Below are 17,621 nucleotides of genomic sequence, written 5' to 3' on the forward strand. Positions count from 1 at the left end.
ATCTTAAATGCGTTTTGTCGTCCCTGATCTTCTACTTGCCACTTTCCAAGTTATTCCACTTGAAGTTATTTTACGCAACTATTTCTTACTCAGAAGGTTTTTATGAATTGATACGTCTCTGTTATCATATGAGTCAAGAATTTATCTGAAATTCAAAACCAAATACACATTCCAAACTCTATAGGGAAAAATAAGAGTGATGACTACTTTTAAGAGCATTGTATTTTCAAAGCCACATATTAGTGAATTAATAAAAGATGGTTGCATGCATTCAAATCTGAAAATGTTTCCGAATTACCTCCTTACTTATATTTATTATTTTAAGAGCTTTTATTTATTTATTTGACAGACAGAGATCACAAGTAGGCAGAGAGGCAGGCAAGAGAGGGAGATGCAGGCTCCCCGCTGAGCAGAGAGCCCGATGCAGGGCTTGATCCCAGGACCCTGAGATCACCCTGAGCCGAAGGCAGAGGTTTTAATCCTCTGAGCCACCCAGGCGCCCCTATCCCCATACTTTTAAATCTCAAGATGTTTCTGATTTATCTCCATCTCTATGAGTCAGAGGAAATCTTTGAAAATTTTGTTAAGCTGTCTGCGAATATCAGGTGTGTGGCAATACACAGTGCAGATATTAGAAAAGCCATGATTTTATTCTCTTCTATAGTGAAAAATTCAGTTATTAGTGCAGTGTAATTGTTTAGATTTTTAAAAGTTTTCCCATAAAGCTAAATTAATAAATCAGAAGAAACCTTTGTCATAGTAAGAGTATCCATTGTGAGTTCAGAAAGCATTGGTAGCTGATCACGAGGGATACTATGTAGACGTACTTGTGTATGGGGTTATCTGGAGGCCTGATTTCCTGTTTCTTTCTTCCCCTGCCAGCTGAGGGGGCCTGTGGAGGGACCCTGCGGGGAACCAGCAGCACCATCTCTAGCCCCCACTTCCCCTCGGAATATGGGAACAACGCCGACTGCACCTGGACCATCCTGGCCGAGCCAGGGGACACCATCGCCTTAGTCTTCACCGACTTTCAACTAGAGGAAGGATACGACTTCTTAGAGATCAGTGGAACAGAAGCCCCATCCATATGGTAAGTTCTGGGGAAGAAAAGTCTTTTCCCCAGATCCAACACGAGGCTTTATAAGATGGCTTTCTTTGGACATTCATTGGCAAACGTAAGTGGTTCTTTTCTTGCTTTGCTATTTGGACCAAGGTCATCTATATTGTAACTGATCTCAAAGTATCCAAGACGTCTTTGGGCTCGTCTTTGGAGCTGGAGACGTTATCTGCACATGGGCATGTACTTAACATGCCCTCATTTGGGACACTTGTAAAGCATTCCAGAGATGGCAACTAAGTAAGCTAAGTCGGTTTTTTGGGGTTTGTTCTGGAGCTGAGTCAATGTAAGCAGATATTTTTAGACGATGGTCATTTGGAAATGTCATGTTACCAATCGTGTGTCTGCTCCGCCGCAGACAGAGGAGAGCATATTAATTTTCCGTCCTGAAGACGCTGCACCTGGGAGGGTCAGAGGCAAACCATAAATAGTGATCCGACAGAGATATAAAATTAGTGGACTGAGGATCACTTCTCTGGCGTGTGTGCTAGTGGACACAGAAGAAAAGTGAGTCTAACCAATTACAGTGGATTTAGGTCCAGGACTGGGTTGCACGAACCGCATTAGTTGTGCCCGTAAATGCAGTGGAAGAGGGGAAATTCAGAGAATAGATGTTTGAAGACTTTATGTCTCAAATTCAGTTATTTGTTGTGAATTGAATTGGCTTTAATTATTTCATTCCTTAGTATCTTAAAAATTCTATTAATTCTCTACTTCAGATCTTGAGTGGTGAGCCAACTTGAATATATGGGTATTTCAATGAGGGTGTAATTCAGAGGAGATGTGGGCCGTACATGCTTTGGTAGAGGAGAATATGAATTGAGTGACTGTGAATATTTTGATGGGTCAAAGTCTGCTTTTCAGGATAAAGGTTAAAGTATGAAAAACCATCAACCATGAAACATGTTATAAAATTAGACCATCTGTTTTAAACCAGTTATTGAAATGGAAATTTACTTTCTGAGGCTCAAGGCCCACAGCAGAGGTTCATATTAATGGATGAAAGAAACACTTTCTGTACTTGAGTTATGCCGCGACTATATTAGACATTCCCTCAAGAGAAAAACAGTCACAGCCTCTCTGAGCTTTGTTTACATTTGAGTCATCTGAAACGATACTCTAAAGCTGAACAAGTTACCTGTTGTTTGTTTTGTGTTCCACAGTTTTAACCGCTTCAGAATGTGTTGATCGTATCTGACTCACTTTGTGTCACATCAGCGTTAGTGGAAACAAGTTGGGAACCTAAAGCTGGCTTCCCTGGGTTCTCTTCCAAGCTTGGCCAAATTCTGCCTTATGACCTTGGACAGATCACATGATGGTTTAAATGGCATAAGGGGACTATTAAATCAACTTTTGAGTTCATTCGTTAAATATCTATTAATTCCATATTCTCCATCCATCATTATAAGAGATTCAGTGATTTAAGCATTTAAAATTGCCTTGTTTTGCTTTTCAGAAATTCATTGCAATCTAAAACATATGGTGAGTGATTCTCAGAAACTATATGATTAGTGGGAAAGGTCTTATTTATGAGAGAGTCTAGAGATTGTGGGCAGGGACCACCCATCTTGCTGCTGAGGTGTGAGGTCAGGACAGAGAGGAGAAGAGTGAGGCATCTCGGACAATGATTTTAGAGCCCATGGTTGGGACGGCTGTTGCCAAACAGACCTCGTTTATGTAAGGGAGGAAACGTGAAGGTGCAGATGTTAATACCGAGGTCTGAAATAAAAATAGGGCGTGTGAAATCAGAAGGAGGCACAACTCTCCAAAAGGGCTTCTGGCTCCTGCAAACACACTGTGACTGAGAGGCAAAGCGTTCGTTTCATTTGTTTTCATAAAAGATGGCGGCAGGAGCTGGAGGGTTGTGACTTGTTGCTCATCTCTTCTTTGCTTATCCCTTCCGATTTCTCTCACACTCTCTCGTCTCTCTCTCTCTGCGTTCCCCGCTACTTGTCCCAGCCACTTCAATATCAGACTCAGAAAAGTGTGTGCGGATGGGGTCAGAGGTGAACGAAAATTGAATTCTGTCTGAAATGTCAGATGGGGCCACTGATTCCTGCGGAGCCCGAGAGCAACAATTCCAAGTCGTTGTCAGAGTGAGAATTGGTGTGGCGGCCAGGAGATTGGCCCATCTTTTGGTGTCTGGATTCGGGCTAGAAAGCATTTTCCAGCCCTATGAAATATAGCGAGGTATTTGCCAGGGCACCAAGATTGATGATCTGTGTACAAATCGGGGACAAATAAATAAATAAAACACCGACAGTCGTTGGGAAAGTTCTTGGTGGGAACTTGGACCCAGTCTGTGTTCCTTCTGGTCCAACAAATGGGGTGGCCTGTTGGCTCAACGTGCTCTTTCTCTCAGGGTTGCTGTTAGAGTTGCATTCGTAATTGTATTCATATGATGATTTGTGTTGTCCTAGTGGCTTGGCAGGAAAGTCCTGGGGGTACTTGTTAGTATTCTCTAGCTTTGACGGATGAAGGAGCTGAGAGCAGAGCTCAAGCTCAGCCCTCTGACTCCAAGTTACATTTCCTTCTCACTCCACTGCAGCCCCCGTCATGGGACGATGTGGGTCTGGACTCGGTGCTGTTTTGCAGAATTACCTTTTCTCTATGTCGGGACCTTGGGTTGTATCCTAAAGGCTTGAACAGGTTACTACCACAGGGGACAAGAACCAGCTGAGAGGCAAGTGCACACTCGTGCTGCATCAGTAGAGGGTCGATGCAGACAGAACGTACTGGGGTGACATTGGGCCTTGATCATAACTATAAACGGACTATCCTGACATGGCCTTGGGACCACTCTTCAGCAGAGCTCTCATCTCTCAGTTACTCGTCAGTGGAGGCTACAGAGGAGAACGTGGGTTTCCTGAAGCACTACTGAAACAGAGGAACACATTAGAAATACAGACGAGCCACTTGAAGTCCCCTTTTAAGATTGATACAAATGCATAATATGGCTTATTCCAAAAAAAGACTATTATTTTACTATAATTTTAGACTGAGAGTCTCTGAAATGTTTAATGGTTCAGACTGGCATATTTAGAAGATGTATTATCTCTACCATTGAAGGAAGATCCCAAGGACAGTGTGTGTGTGTGCAGGTGTGTGTGCCCCTCTCGAGCGCAGGGTCACGGAGCCGAGACAGTCGGTCAGCGTGGAAGGCTGAGCGTACCGCGCACCGACACATACGATTTTCCAATCATCTGTTTTTAAAAGACATAAATTACCAGCAAGGGCACTCTCAGTAGAAGCTGCTTGGGAAATGGTTAAGAACAATAATAGGATTAGCCTTATTTTCATTGAATTTGGAGTGAAATTACCAACTCAGCTGTGTTTTATGTAAGGGTTGCCATGGCTACCTTGGAGGAGTCTAAATGTGGTGAATGATGTCACAGGCCACGATTATTCATATATTAAATGTGGAGGGTGTGGGAGTCAAACCTAATCCACTATACATATGTTAGACAAGCCTGATTATCATCATCACCATCATTATTATTATTATTTTTATTTTTACTAGTCAGAGTCTAATCGTATACAGGCTCATTTTTTATCAATATCCTATTTTATCAGAGAGCTGCCATTTCTAATTCTCTTTGCAACATGGTCTAGTAATTATGATTTTTCTTGCAATTACAAAAACGTGGTTAGCAGGGAAGCTTGCCAAGTATTCTTTCTTTCTGAAGTGATTCGATGGCATAGCGTATAGCATCTAACTCTGGAAATACCAAGAAGAAAGAAAATGGATTTTATTTCTGAGTTAGCCTACGGTGGTTTCTAAATTAGGACATGGCGGTCAAAGGGGCTAGGGACAGATCGTCTTGCCAGGGCACAACTAAGGGAGCCTTTACTATCTTTCAAGGAGGCTCGCGTGTCATGAGAGTAATTTATGCGTCCCCACGTATGACAGGTAGAGCGTGTAAGGGGGAGAAGGAAAGGGAGGAAAGAAGAGTAAACCCATGTAAGGAGCATCCCAAAACCCGAAACGCATCCGTTCCTCCAGAATCTGCAATGGCTGAGCCACAGGACGTCAAAATAAAACCCATGTGCCTTTGTGTGTATTTCGAGCCTTGCCGCAGCACGTGCAGCCTGGCCTGCGTGCCGCCGCGCCCCACCCCTGCGTCCTGCAGACTGCCTCTCCAAACACATCCCTGTTTCTCGCTAGCACATATCTGTGTCCCTGGCCCATGTGCTCAGGTTACACACGTCCACATGGAAATCCCGCACCAGCGCACAAATCCACATTCAATTAATGTAGCGCTTAGAGTGCCTCGTGGATGGGCTCCCCCACGGAGTCCCAGCACTGCACCAGTTTGTGGGGTCTCCTCCCCCGGAAGGTGTCCTCGGAGATAAGGCGAGGCTGTTTCTGGGCTGCTTTGGGTTAGACCTGCCTCATTCTATCACTAAAACATCTGTTACTTTAGGATTCTTTTAAGGTTTCGGTCCAATTATTCACTAACTGGTGTATCTCTACCCTGTTGCCTATCTGATTTGTGCAAGACTAGTCTTGAGGGAACCCAAAAAAGTTTCGTAACTGCACTTTATTTTGTTCCCATTAACAACGCATAATCTCACTATTAAATCAGTCTAATCAGTGACTTGCCGAAGCCAAAACAGAACTTCAAAGACACTGGAGCCGCTGAGTGAGCTTCAAAGAACCCTAGAAGGGTCAATTAACACCTACAATGTTTATCCAACTTGTCATTTAATTGAGAAGTGACTTGGTGCATATTTAATTGCTAATGAGCAGGATTATGGAGGCTACGCAGAGTGACATGTTCAAGGCACTTTGCACTCCCTTGCCCAAGGTAGAAGAAAAGGAAGGACCCTTCCCCTCTCTCCTTATTTTGTTTTTTTAACTGTTCATTTTGAAATCATTTCACAGAGCATTTGTACAGCTAACTCAGAGGGTTGTTGCATACCCTGAGCCAGCCTCCTCCGACACTAATGTCTTACAAAACCCTAGTATAATTATAAGAAATTCATTCTGGTACAAGGTATAACTGATGTACAGAACCGATCTGAGGTCTTCCGGCCATCCCGCCGGTGCCCTGGTTCTGCTCTTGGAGTCGGCCCAGGAGCTACCTGGCACTGAGCGCCGCCTCTCCTGCTTCCTCCAACCTGTGACTGTTTCCAGTGTTTCTTTGTTTCCATGACCTTGACCTCCTGCATGTCAACAATTCACGCTCCTAACATTATTTTGGAAAGTCCGTGGCATCCTTTAGGAAGACGGAGACTGCAGAGCAATGCCCCATTATAGCCTGTTGAAATAACTGGGTTTGTCTCGTGTTTTGCATTTTAAAGTTAAATTCAGGAATCCTGTTCTACAAAGATATTGTGATATATACACTTCAGCATTTTTATGGAAGCCAGCATAACATAAATAAGAAACAAATATCGTGTGCATACACAGATATATATGTGGATTTCTGTGTATTGTGTTTGTGTATATATGTATACATATGAACATATGTTTGTGTATATATGCGTATCTACACACACAAACACAATACACAGAAATCCACATATGTGTGTGTATGTATACACAAACATACATACACACATACATATAATATGAATTTCTTCTTTTCTTGATCTTCTACACACTGGCTAGGAGTCTAAGGACATAAATAACATGTTATCACTTTAGTCTTCTTCCTAAACCTTTTTCTAATCAAAATACGTTTATAAAAATGTATTTGAATAATGTATTTTTATAAGTACTGCACAGAATGATAATATGCACTGATTATTTGCAAGTGCAAACAGAAGTCACTTAGAGTCTCTACCGTCTCCATTTTAGAGCTGAGAAAATCCAAGCCCAGTGGCGTTCAGTATCTTCCCATACCACTGTTGGGGGCGGGGGTGGGGATTTAAGCAGAGAGAGTCTCAGGCCATGTTTCCCCCTTTATTTAGATATGTCAAGGTGGTACTTCTTACTGACTTTGAGCCAGGGAGATAAAAGCGGTATGCTTCTACTCCCCGACCAGCGCATCTCTGTGGAGCACAAGGGAACTGCGAGGCTGCTTCAAGTCCACAGCTGGCCCTGTTACTTTGTGCTTGGTCACCACAAAATATGCTGCTGAAGGTTCATTTTTGTGTGTGTTATTAAGTATATAGCCAGGTAATAAATAAATAAATATGTCTTATTGTACTTACCTGTTATATATACTTTTGGGTATAAATATAATTCTGGATATTAATAAGGCTTGTAACATGTGACCTAAACGACATGTCTGAAGTTATCCGAAAGATAGGGCCCGGCAGTCTACATATGAAGGCTTCTCTTTGATTCCTTAATTGGCAGCACGGGGGGGGGGGGGCATAAAGCCCAGCTCACACCCTACCGAGCCATGTCACCGTCATCCAAAAACTCAAACGGGTCATAAAGGAAAATATATTTGATAGCAGCAATTGCACAAAATGAAGAATTCCTAACTTGATCATGATATTCTTCTGCCCGTGTCATCCACATGATATGTATCTTTCCGGAGCCTGGGGGAGCTCCCTCCACAAAGCCTCTGGGGAAACCCATTTTCACTCCAACCCCCCATCCGCAGCCAGCTGCCCTGGGTACTTGAGCAGGAACGGAGTCTTTGGAAATACCGCTGCCAGCCTACAAGCTGAGCAAAGCCGGCAGGCTGTGTTTGCACAGGTTCTAGGCAGTGGCCTCCTCCCACTTCCCTGAGATGCGCCGTCTGCAGGCAGCGCTCAGGGGTCTTGGACGCTGGGATCCACCATGAGGAGAAAAGCAGGAGGCGCTTTCTGATGGGGCCGTAGGAAGCTCCTGCCTTAATTTCAGTCCTCCAGCGGGGGGGCCGGGATTCAGGAGCAGACACATCGCTGGCGGTGAGGGGTTCCAAGCCGTGCACTCCCCTCCGACGAGTAACACATGCATCACGCACCCACTCGCCACTTCTCTGTCCAGAATTAGGTCTGCCTTGGCTAGCGCTTCACCCATCTGAAGGATTGTCCTCTTAGTCTGTCTTTGGTAACTTTCACGGTGGCTGAGGTCAGGATACAGATTTTCAGAAGACGAAGATTGAGGAAGTTAAAAAATCACCCATTTTAGTTAATATTTTGAATACAGAAAGTTTACATAGTTTATTGAATGGGTGGGAGTCATGGATAAAGGCAGTATTCTCTCCTAGGACTGCATGCACCATAACCAGACTAAGGGATAACAAAAATGAGAAAAATAAAACCTCTCTCTTCCCTGAAGCTGGAAGCCATTGGGAAAATGGATCATGAGCCTGGGAAGAGTCCCAGAGGGTGTTTCTGTGTCCCAATCAGGGCCCATACCACATCACAGAGCCCGTGACTTTCCTCATGGGAAACCCCAACCACGTGACCTCATTTTATTGAAAAATACATTTCCTATGAATCGTTTATGTCAAAGGTAACGGGAAAACTTTGCCCTCTAGAGGTTTGCATTCATTTCACAAAATACATGTTTTTTTTGTAGTCACAAGTCTGTCTTTCTGTGTGCAGTCTTTTGTCTAGGAAACCAAAGTAGCACAATTAAATTAATGTTTTCAAATAAATAAATTTGCCTTTTAAAAGCACACTTCCTTTCACAGGGCCATTGTGCCCATTCTGTTCGACTTACTCTCCGATAATCCTTGCAGACTTTCAGTGACTCGCCCAACTCGGTCAGTTCATACCTCATGGTGTTCCAACTCTACATTTGGATATCTCCCTTTACAGTTTCTCTCAAAACCCTGAATATCTAATTTTTCACTTCTTAAAATAGAGTCTGTATAGTTTCATGGAGGACCGGTTAGGAGAATAAGGTAATTTTCAATCCAGTACTTCTCCAATAAGTGTGACCTTTTTACTGGTCAGAAGTCATCCTACAGGTACTTGCAGTGCCAGCCTGATAACCCTTTCAATGGACAGTTGCCGGAAATGTTAACATTTCCCATCTTTTGGCTTTAATAAGTAAAAGTACCCAAGCTACTCTGATTTGAAACCCTTTAGGGAATTATAGCAACAATTTTAAAAAATTTTTAAATTTTTTATAAACATATAATGTATTATTAGCCCCAGGGGTACAGGTCTGTGAATCGCCAGGTTTACACACTTCACAGCACTCACCAAAGCACATACCCTCCCCAATGTCCATAACCCCACCCCCTTCTCCCAAACCCCCTCCCCCCAGCAACCCTCAGTTTGTTTTGTGAGATTGAGTCTCTTACGGTTTGTCTCCCTCCCAATCCCATCTCGTTTCATTTATTCTTTTTCCACCCCCAACCCCCCACGATGCATCTCCACTTCCTTGTATCAGGGAGATTATATGATAGTTGTCTTTCTCCGATTGACTGACTTCGCTCAGCATGATACGCTCTAGTTCCATCCACGTTGTCGCAAAGGGCAAGATTTCATTTCTTTTGATGGTATAGCATCAATTCTTAATAAAGATGTACATCTTGGAAGTTTTGATTTTCATGCATTGTAAATTGTAGTGTGGCCAGAGCATGAGAAATCTAATCCCACCACTTTATTGCATGGGATGAAAGCTGCCTCCTAAAATAACAGGCACTTGCCCTAAATGCGCAGTTGGGTGGTTAGGAGCGGAGCTAGGTCTTCTGTCTGCTCGCAGAGCTGGTTCTGCCTTACTGTGAAGCTGGGGCCCTGGGGGTCATTGCTGTTTTATCTGTCCTTTTCTCCCTATGAACAGGCAGGACAGAGGTCACCAAGACTGAGGATTCATGTCTCCTTGTAAATCAGGCTCTGGTCCTGATCTCACCACTTCCTGAGCTTGACGACCTAGAGCAGATTGGCTCTCTGCAATCCCACATCCCCGTCTGTAAGATGGAAATGATCATGACAGGCTCTCGGAGGCTTGGCAAATGGAGCAGATGAGGGAATGTTTGTGAAGCCCTCAGAACCATGCCTACGGCAGACGGGTTTCTGTAACTAACGGCCTGTCTGTTGCTCCAAGAAAATACCCGTCCTCAAAAGTTCAGGTTTCTACCTTAGATCACAGCAACAGTCTTCAGAAGTGAAAATCTTATTGTCGTTGTTTTTCTAAAAACAGGGTAGTTTCTAACATATTCTTCATTTAAAAAAGACTATTTTTATGAAGTAAGTTCCAAATGTTTTAAATTAGAAAATCGCTCTTTTCTCTGTGATGGACTTTTAGAACCTGTGTCTTCTCTTTGCTACGAATGTCTGTGATACTAAAAGTCACAGTAATGATAATCCTTTCAAAAAAAAGTTAGAACCAAAATGCTAACCCCTCTTTGACTTTGGCAATGTATTTGACCATAGTAAATAATTTTTTTTTTTTTTTTTTTTTTTTTTTTTTTTTTTTTTTTTACTATTCAGGGATATCAATTTCTTGGAAATCCCACCGATATATGGGTCTGGATCAGATATTGCCTGGGATACAACTTAGTAAAACACAAAATGTGAGAACCATAGAATTCATACCACAGTGAGATGCTTCCATTTGGCAAATACTGTTTGAGTGCCTAGCATGTGCCAGAGACTGTGATAAGAGTGGGTCTAGTGCTTCTCAAATTTCAACATGTGCTGGAATCTCCTGGAATCTTCTCAAAATATAGATTGTGACTCAGTAGATTTGGGGTAGGTGAGACTCTTACTTTGTACCAAGCTCCCATGTGATGTAGATGATGCTGTTCTGTGGACCAGAAAAGTAACTAGGGTGTAGAGTGTGTGAACAATGCACAGTTGACACTAAGAGAAGTAGAGTCACAACGAGTGAAATTTCAGGTGCGGCATAGATTTCATTGTATACTGTATCCTCAGAACTTACTCATCATGTCACCAAAACTGTGTATCCTTTGACCAACATCTCCCTACTTCCCTCACCCCCGGAAACTACCATTCTGTCTCTGCCTGTTCAACCTTGTGTTCTGTTTTGTTTAGATTTTACATATATTGTCTTCCTCTGCCTGACATATTACTTAACCATGATGCCCTCAGGGGCCATCCCTTTTGCTGTAAATGGCAGGATTTCCTTCTTTTTTAAGGCTGGATAATATTCCATTGTGCACATAAACCACATTTTTTTTTTTTTTTTAATCCACTCCTCTGTTGATGCACACTTAGCTTGTCTTGGCTGTTGTGGATAATGGCGCAGCAGACTTGGTGTGGGGGGTGGGTCATGGCTCTCTCCTCTGGATAATAGCTTCTCAGATTTCTGCTCTTGATCTCTTCCTGGTCATTGTGACTTGAAGATCAGGTAGAGGACACTGCATTCGCCAAATGTATTCGACCATGAAGCCTCTCTTTATGGAAGGGTGTAGGTTAGCATGAAGGATCTGAGTAAGGTCTGAATAAGGCTGTGCCTCTCGCTGCAGTACAGACACTGGCCTGACCTGACCTCTGTAGGCGTTTACCTTGCATTGTGCACTTAACGCTGCGAGTGACTTGATTCAGCGTACTGTTCCCCTTCACTATGGCTTCAGTCCATTTCCTCTGTCTAGAGGCTTCTCTTCTGTGCTGCCAGGAAAGCCTTAGTAGCCCTTAATAGCTGAGCACCTCCCATCAAAAGGGATCTGGCCTTGGATGAAGAGAGGCGATAGGTTAACCATTTTGCCCTTTCCCTTGGAGTTGGGTGATTTCGGTTAGTTGTTCAGACTCCCAGTTCTTGTTTCCTGACCATAAAATGAGGCTAATGATACTCATCTTGCTGGGTGAAGGTTAAAATATAGGTCAGGATCTAACACCGTAACTAGTACAGAGGTGCCTGATAAACTTTATCCATTAGCGATCATCACGCTGTGTATGAAAAATGACAAAACAGCACTAGAGGTAACGAGATGTTGTCAGAGCTTGAGGATAGAGCAGCAGTCCCCTAGCGAGGTCATCAAAGATTATTTCACAGAGAAGTTGGTATTTGACATGTACCCATGTAGAGTAGAAAGGGTCTGGATAGAAAATGGATGTGGGTATTTTAGGCATGGGATGTGTAAAATAAAAAGTACACATGTGAGAAGCACAAGACATATTTAGGTGATAGGAAAGAAAGAAACCCATTGTTTTTGATGGAACAAAACCAAATAACTTCATTTTTGATGGCAAGCTCTATTTTTTGGTCGATAAAATGTTCTTTGTGTTCCTAAACGCTGCTGGCAGAAGGAAAATAACGCTTCAGGAAAATGAAGATGATTTTGACAAGTTGCATGAATTGAAAAAGAAGAAAGTAAAGATAATAAACAGTTATAAATGTCTGTGACCAGAACATGTAGAATTTATCAGACTCTGTGGTTATAGAATCAGAAAGACCAAGGGAAGAGATGGCACTATCGGGAGCCAGGAGAGTCAGACGCTGGACTTGGCAAATGACTGTGCAGAACTATTTCAACTTCCAGCTTATGCTTAGGACTTGTTAACAGTCCAGATGTCCAGGACTCGTAGCTGTGAAGTTTCACTGGGGATGTGTGGGTGTGTCCAAGAATGTCCATTTTGATAGGCGCTCTGGAAAAGTTTGAGGGAATGGCACTTTTCAGAACCCTGTGCATGGTGCATGGTGCATGCTGAAAGCTTGGTGCTCATAGCTAGAAGGGGTCAGTTATGGAGGATTTGGCTGCCCTTCCTCTGCTCACCCCTCATCCTCCTGCCAACACAGAGTACTTGCCTGGTTTAAAATGGAAATGCTCTTGGAAGGTCTTTTAAGGCAGTGGGTCCCAGATGAGCTGAGGGCCCGTGTTCATTTCAGCTTATAGCTCCCAGCAGTGCAATCCCGGCCTTCAGGGTGGGCTTTGTACAAGGAAGTAGGAGAAGAATCAGAGCCTTAAGAAAGAGCCAAGAGCCAGGGTGAAAGCCTACATTAACCTCGAGTAAGGTATAACAAGAGGAAATTTTAGGCTAGATTTGTAAAAAGAAAAAATATATATATCATCCAGTTAATGCAGAGGGATTTGAAATGTTCAAAGCAGGAAAGCATGATAAAATTGAAAGGAAAAATTATTTAGTGGCCCAACAGACCCAGGGAAAACTCTTAACATTTGGAAATTGTTTGTGGTAAGAATGCTAGCATCTACCTTGTGCAGCTTTTATGAGTGTATAGATTAGTGTTGTGAAGAACTTTGTTGGGGAGGAATATTTTTTCTCTACCCTTCAACATTCTTCTGGCTGGTCTTAGAAATAAATTGACATGAGACGGAATAATAGGAGAAAATAAAATTTAATTACATAAGTATGATGAATCCACATAAATACAGGAGATTCCAAAAGGAGGCGTAATAAGATGTATATTTCATTCCAGACTAAGGAGAGAGGTTAAGGGCCTGGGGCTTCAAAGGGAAAAAGTGCAATCACAGGAGGGATGGAAAGAGTCATTAAAAGTTTGTTAAACAGATGTTTGTTGGGCCATACAGAAACAGAGGGACAGAGAGAGGATAGAGGGGCCCCTGGGGGGCTCAGTGGGTTAAGCATGTGCCTTCAGCTCAGGTCATGATCTCAGGGTCCTGGGATTAAGCCCCATGTTGGGCTCCCTGCTCAGTGCAGAGTCTGCAACTTCTCCCCCAACTACCTGCCAGCTCATGATCTCTCTCTCTTTTAAATAAATAAAATCTTTAAAAAGTAATCACCCTAAAATAATCCACATGCCAATGACAACCATTTTGGGTCGCCAAACTGTTCCCTCAGAGCTTCAGATACTAGAACATGGCCACTAGTCAACACAGGGAAACCGTTACTGTTCAAAAGAAGAGCAACCAAGTAAATAGAATTATGTGCGCGTTTTCTTCAGCTGTTGACGTATTGCTAATGAACAGGTTTTAAGCCGTGATTCTGTTCAAAAGCATGTGTGAATGTGTGTGTGTATGTGTGTGTGTGTGTGTGTGTGTGTCTGTGTTAGACCCAACAAGAAGGTAGTTTTGCATATATTTGCTTTCTAATAAAAAAGAGAAACAGTATAATATGTAATCCTAATGAATGGAAACAGATAGGCCTGCTTAAAAAACCATTTATTCTCAGCAAATGTGCCTTGTTGACGATAGGGGAATATCCTAAAGCATAAAATGGGACTTTAATTTATAACACATCAGTGCTTCTTTGGTACCTTCTAATTTGCCACCAGCTGTGGGAAGGGACAAGGAAGGCTCCATCCGCGTCCATCACGCCACATCCCGGAGTCTGGAGCAGCACACGGTCTCTGGGGTGATTTTTCATACGGGTCACACCTGAGAACCATCAAAGCGGCCGTGTTCTGAAAGCTGAGAACATGGATGTAGTCATCAAAAACTGGTCAGAGCAACCCTGTGGGATCAGCTTGTATTTCTGTATCTGGATATTCCACTTCTCCCCCATCATCACCACATTCTAATTTGTGTTATTTTTATCAGCTTTCCCTGAATTAAACTACAAGCTGAGAGAGAGAGAGAGAATATAATTTTGTACACAATCAGGCTTTCTCTTCCTTGTGGGCGTCTTCCCTGCTCCCCTGTGTGCCTTGCCCCCCGGCCCTCCGCTTCCGTCCGTTCTCGCCCGCACACATACAGGTGCATTTGTATACTACCCCACTGAGCCCGGAGCCAAGAAAGTGCTGGGATTTTTGAGAAAAGATTGACAGTTTGTTCAAATCAAACTCTGGCTATATCTTTTCCTATGTTAACTGAAAAATCAAACTATTAGCTATTTTTTTTTTCCCTTAATGTATCTAGTGGAAAATCGAAATATCATTCAGAGTGACCTAGTCATTGTTTAATGTCATACTCCATTATAGAAACCTGTATTAATGGATCTCTTTATCTAGCTGTATCATCTGATCACCAAAGATACTAATTGCTTTGAAATGGGACCTTCCACATTGGAAAACAACGACTCATCCATAGTCTCCATTTTCTCTTTGGCAGGAGATCAGAATTTGGCTCAGTTCACTGGGTGCATGTGTGAAATTGTAGCGAGAACATCAATCTGGCGGTTGAAATCAAGCTTGCCCCTGATCTGGGGGTATTGTTTCACCATGTGGGTCATGGATGTTAAGGATGCTGGTAGCCCGGCTCTGGACGTGGTGCGAGGAGAGCTGTCGTGACGGTGGTTACTGGCTCCGCTGCCTCTGTGACCGTCCGGCTTCTTTCCCTTCCTCTCTCTCTGGTCTGCTAGCATCAGCTTCTCCCTCACCCAGTTCCTATGCATAACCTTCCCTCCTGAGAACTTGAGAGACATCCCAGTATTGTGTCCTGGGCTCTGACCTCCCTGGAGAGCACCTTGCTGCCCTTAATATAGTCCTTCTTTAAAACAGTACTTGTTAATGGCAGGTGCACTTCTCAGTGGACATACCACATCTAAATGACATGCAAGTACTTGTTGGTGAATCAGTACTCTGCTCATTACAGAGTATTTAGTAATAGCAATAGTAATAAAAAGGGTGAAGTCTGTTCATTGAGTCTGTGCGCCAAGCGTTGTTGTAAGGGCTTCCCATATCTTGGCGCGCTTCATTCTCTCCACTACCCTCGATGCGTGAGAAGTCATGATCCCTATTTTGCAGAGGAGGAAGCTAAAACATGGAGACATTGTGTAAATCGCAAAGCCTCACCCAGCCCATAAAGGCAGATTCAGGATTGAAATCTGAGTACTCAGACTTCACAGATCACAGTTAACTTTCATTAGCTTTATAGTCAAGGGCCTGTAGGTAAAACCAGAGTATCTGTACTCGGTGTGCAGCAACTCGCTGGCCCGCTGAAGAACAAGGCTCTGGGGACTCCTGCTCTCCCCGTCTTTGCCAAGGGCATGGGTGTGGGCTCAGAGGTCCTTTGCTGCACGTCTTATGAGTGTATGACACTCAGACACTCATCCCCAGATCGTCTTTATTTAGGGGACTCTGCGAATCAAAGACATTGTGGTATGGAAACCCTGGAAGGCAATTTGAGGGGGACATTGCTGGTCTCATTTACCAAATTTAAAATGTGACATTGTAGTCCTCTGTCGCGGAAAGTTGCTTTGAAAGATTTAGGTAAAGAAGGTTGCATTTTCTCCACTGGGGACACTTTGTGGACTCTAGATTCTTAGAGTACCTGTGCAGAGGGCATCGTGTTCACGGGCCCCTGACGGTCTCCTGAGCTCTCAGTGAATTGTGTCGCATGAACAGTGAAAGGAGAGAAGCATCCACTTGGGGGGTGTGACTGTGGAGAAGAGAAGGTTTGCACATGGCAGTTGGGCAGTGAGGGCCCTGGGTGTGCGTGGTCCTGTGGACCCCTGTGAGAGGCGAGGTGGGGTCTTTTATGGGAAAACCTGAGAGAAAAGGCAGAGACACTTTGGAGCAGTTGTGGGAGTTTCAACCTCAGAGGACTCCCAACACCTGAAAACCTGAAAGGACTTGAGGAGAAACCAGCCAGCTGGGGGCCCACGGGGCTGTGAGAAGTCAGCCAGGAGGCCGTGGGGTCAGGAGTATGTGGGGTCAGGAGCTACGGCCTCAGTCCTTGTGAGAAGCCCGCCTGCACTGGACACGACTACGACTTGCCACGCCGTCATGCCTTGTCGCACATTCCTTTGAGGGGGAAAATCGAGGGAGAATAGAAGCTACCAAATTATTCAGATTTGGAAAAAAACAAGCAGAAGCTAGTTAATTTGGATGGGGGTGGGCAACCAGAGAGCATTGGCATTAACTGAGTGGAAGGAAGGTATCCTGGGGAGTGACCAGCAAAGGGCCTTGAGCTGAAGGGGACCTGTTGCCGTCAGAGTGTGGGACAGAAAAGCCGACAGAGAACCCACAATCCCAGATGGCAAAGCCACCCCCAGGCAGAGGGAAGCAGGGCCCATGGATGGAAAGTCGGGCCACAGATGTCTTAGCCGTGGTCTCAGATGCCAGAGTTCCTCTGACCAGAAGGTGGGAGACTGCACTGGGCTGTGAGGGACGCATCACACGTAAGACACATAATGTGACGTGCAGGAGCGCGTGGCAGCGTCTTCCCGGAGCACTTCGGCTGGGACCTGAGACAGCATTGAAATGTGCTCAGGGGCCCCGAGGACTCACTGTTCCCGATACCTCTGTCCGCACACAGGCCGGCCCTTTATGATATGCAGAACCCGTGCGATCCTGAAACAGGTCGACGTCCCATCATACGTGAGAAAATGCTTTGTGGACTGGAGAGCAGTAGCGGACGATGAAACCCATTTTCTACTTAGGAAAATGTAGAAAGGAGACAGTGGAGAAAAGTAAGCCCCTGGGATGGGCCGGTGAGGCTTTGCTGGCCCGCGGGTGAGGAGTTGAGGTATTCCTGTGATAACACACAGCCTAAACTCCCTGCGGACCGCTCGGCCGGCCCTGCCGTTGGGGCTGCGGCCGAGGACAGCGGTCCATCCCTGGAGCAAACGGTCTTCTCGGAGTGCGCCGCGTGTTCACTGGGTGGTCGCGAGCGCCGGGGCTACAGACCGCCCTCACAGGGAGCTCCGTGTCCGCAGGGTCTCCGTCTGCTCAGGCTGCTATGACAAAGTGCCATAGACCGGGAGGCTTATACACAGCAGAGATTCCTCACGCTTCTGGAGCCTGCAGGCCCAAGATCAGGGTGTGGGCCCTGGAGGTTCCCGT

The 17,621-nt window shown here is 44.4% G+C and overlaps 1 protein-coding gene across 2 annotated transcripts in view; it reads left to right on the forward strand.

The window, feature by feature from the left end:
* Window positions 1–17,621, forward strand: part of CSMD1 (CUB and Sushi multiple domains 1) — a 1,903,837-nt gene that overhangs the window by 915,406 nt on the left and 970,810 nt on the right. For both annotated transcript variants that reach the window (XM_082715632.1, XM_082715633.1), the window contains exon 5: window positions 883–1,090. In XM_082715632.1, coding sequence (XP_082571758.1) covers window positions 883–1,090 — 208 coding nt within the window. The remainder of the gene's footprint in view (window positions 1–882; window positions 1,091–17,621) is intronic.

The sequence above is a fragment of the Mustela nivalis genome (genome assembly GCF_964662115.1).
Source record: "Mustela nivalis genome assembly, chromosome: 20".
NCBI classification, from domain to species: Eukaryota; Metazoa; Chordata; class Mammalia; order Carnivora; family Mustelidae; genus Mustela; species Mustela nivalis.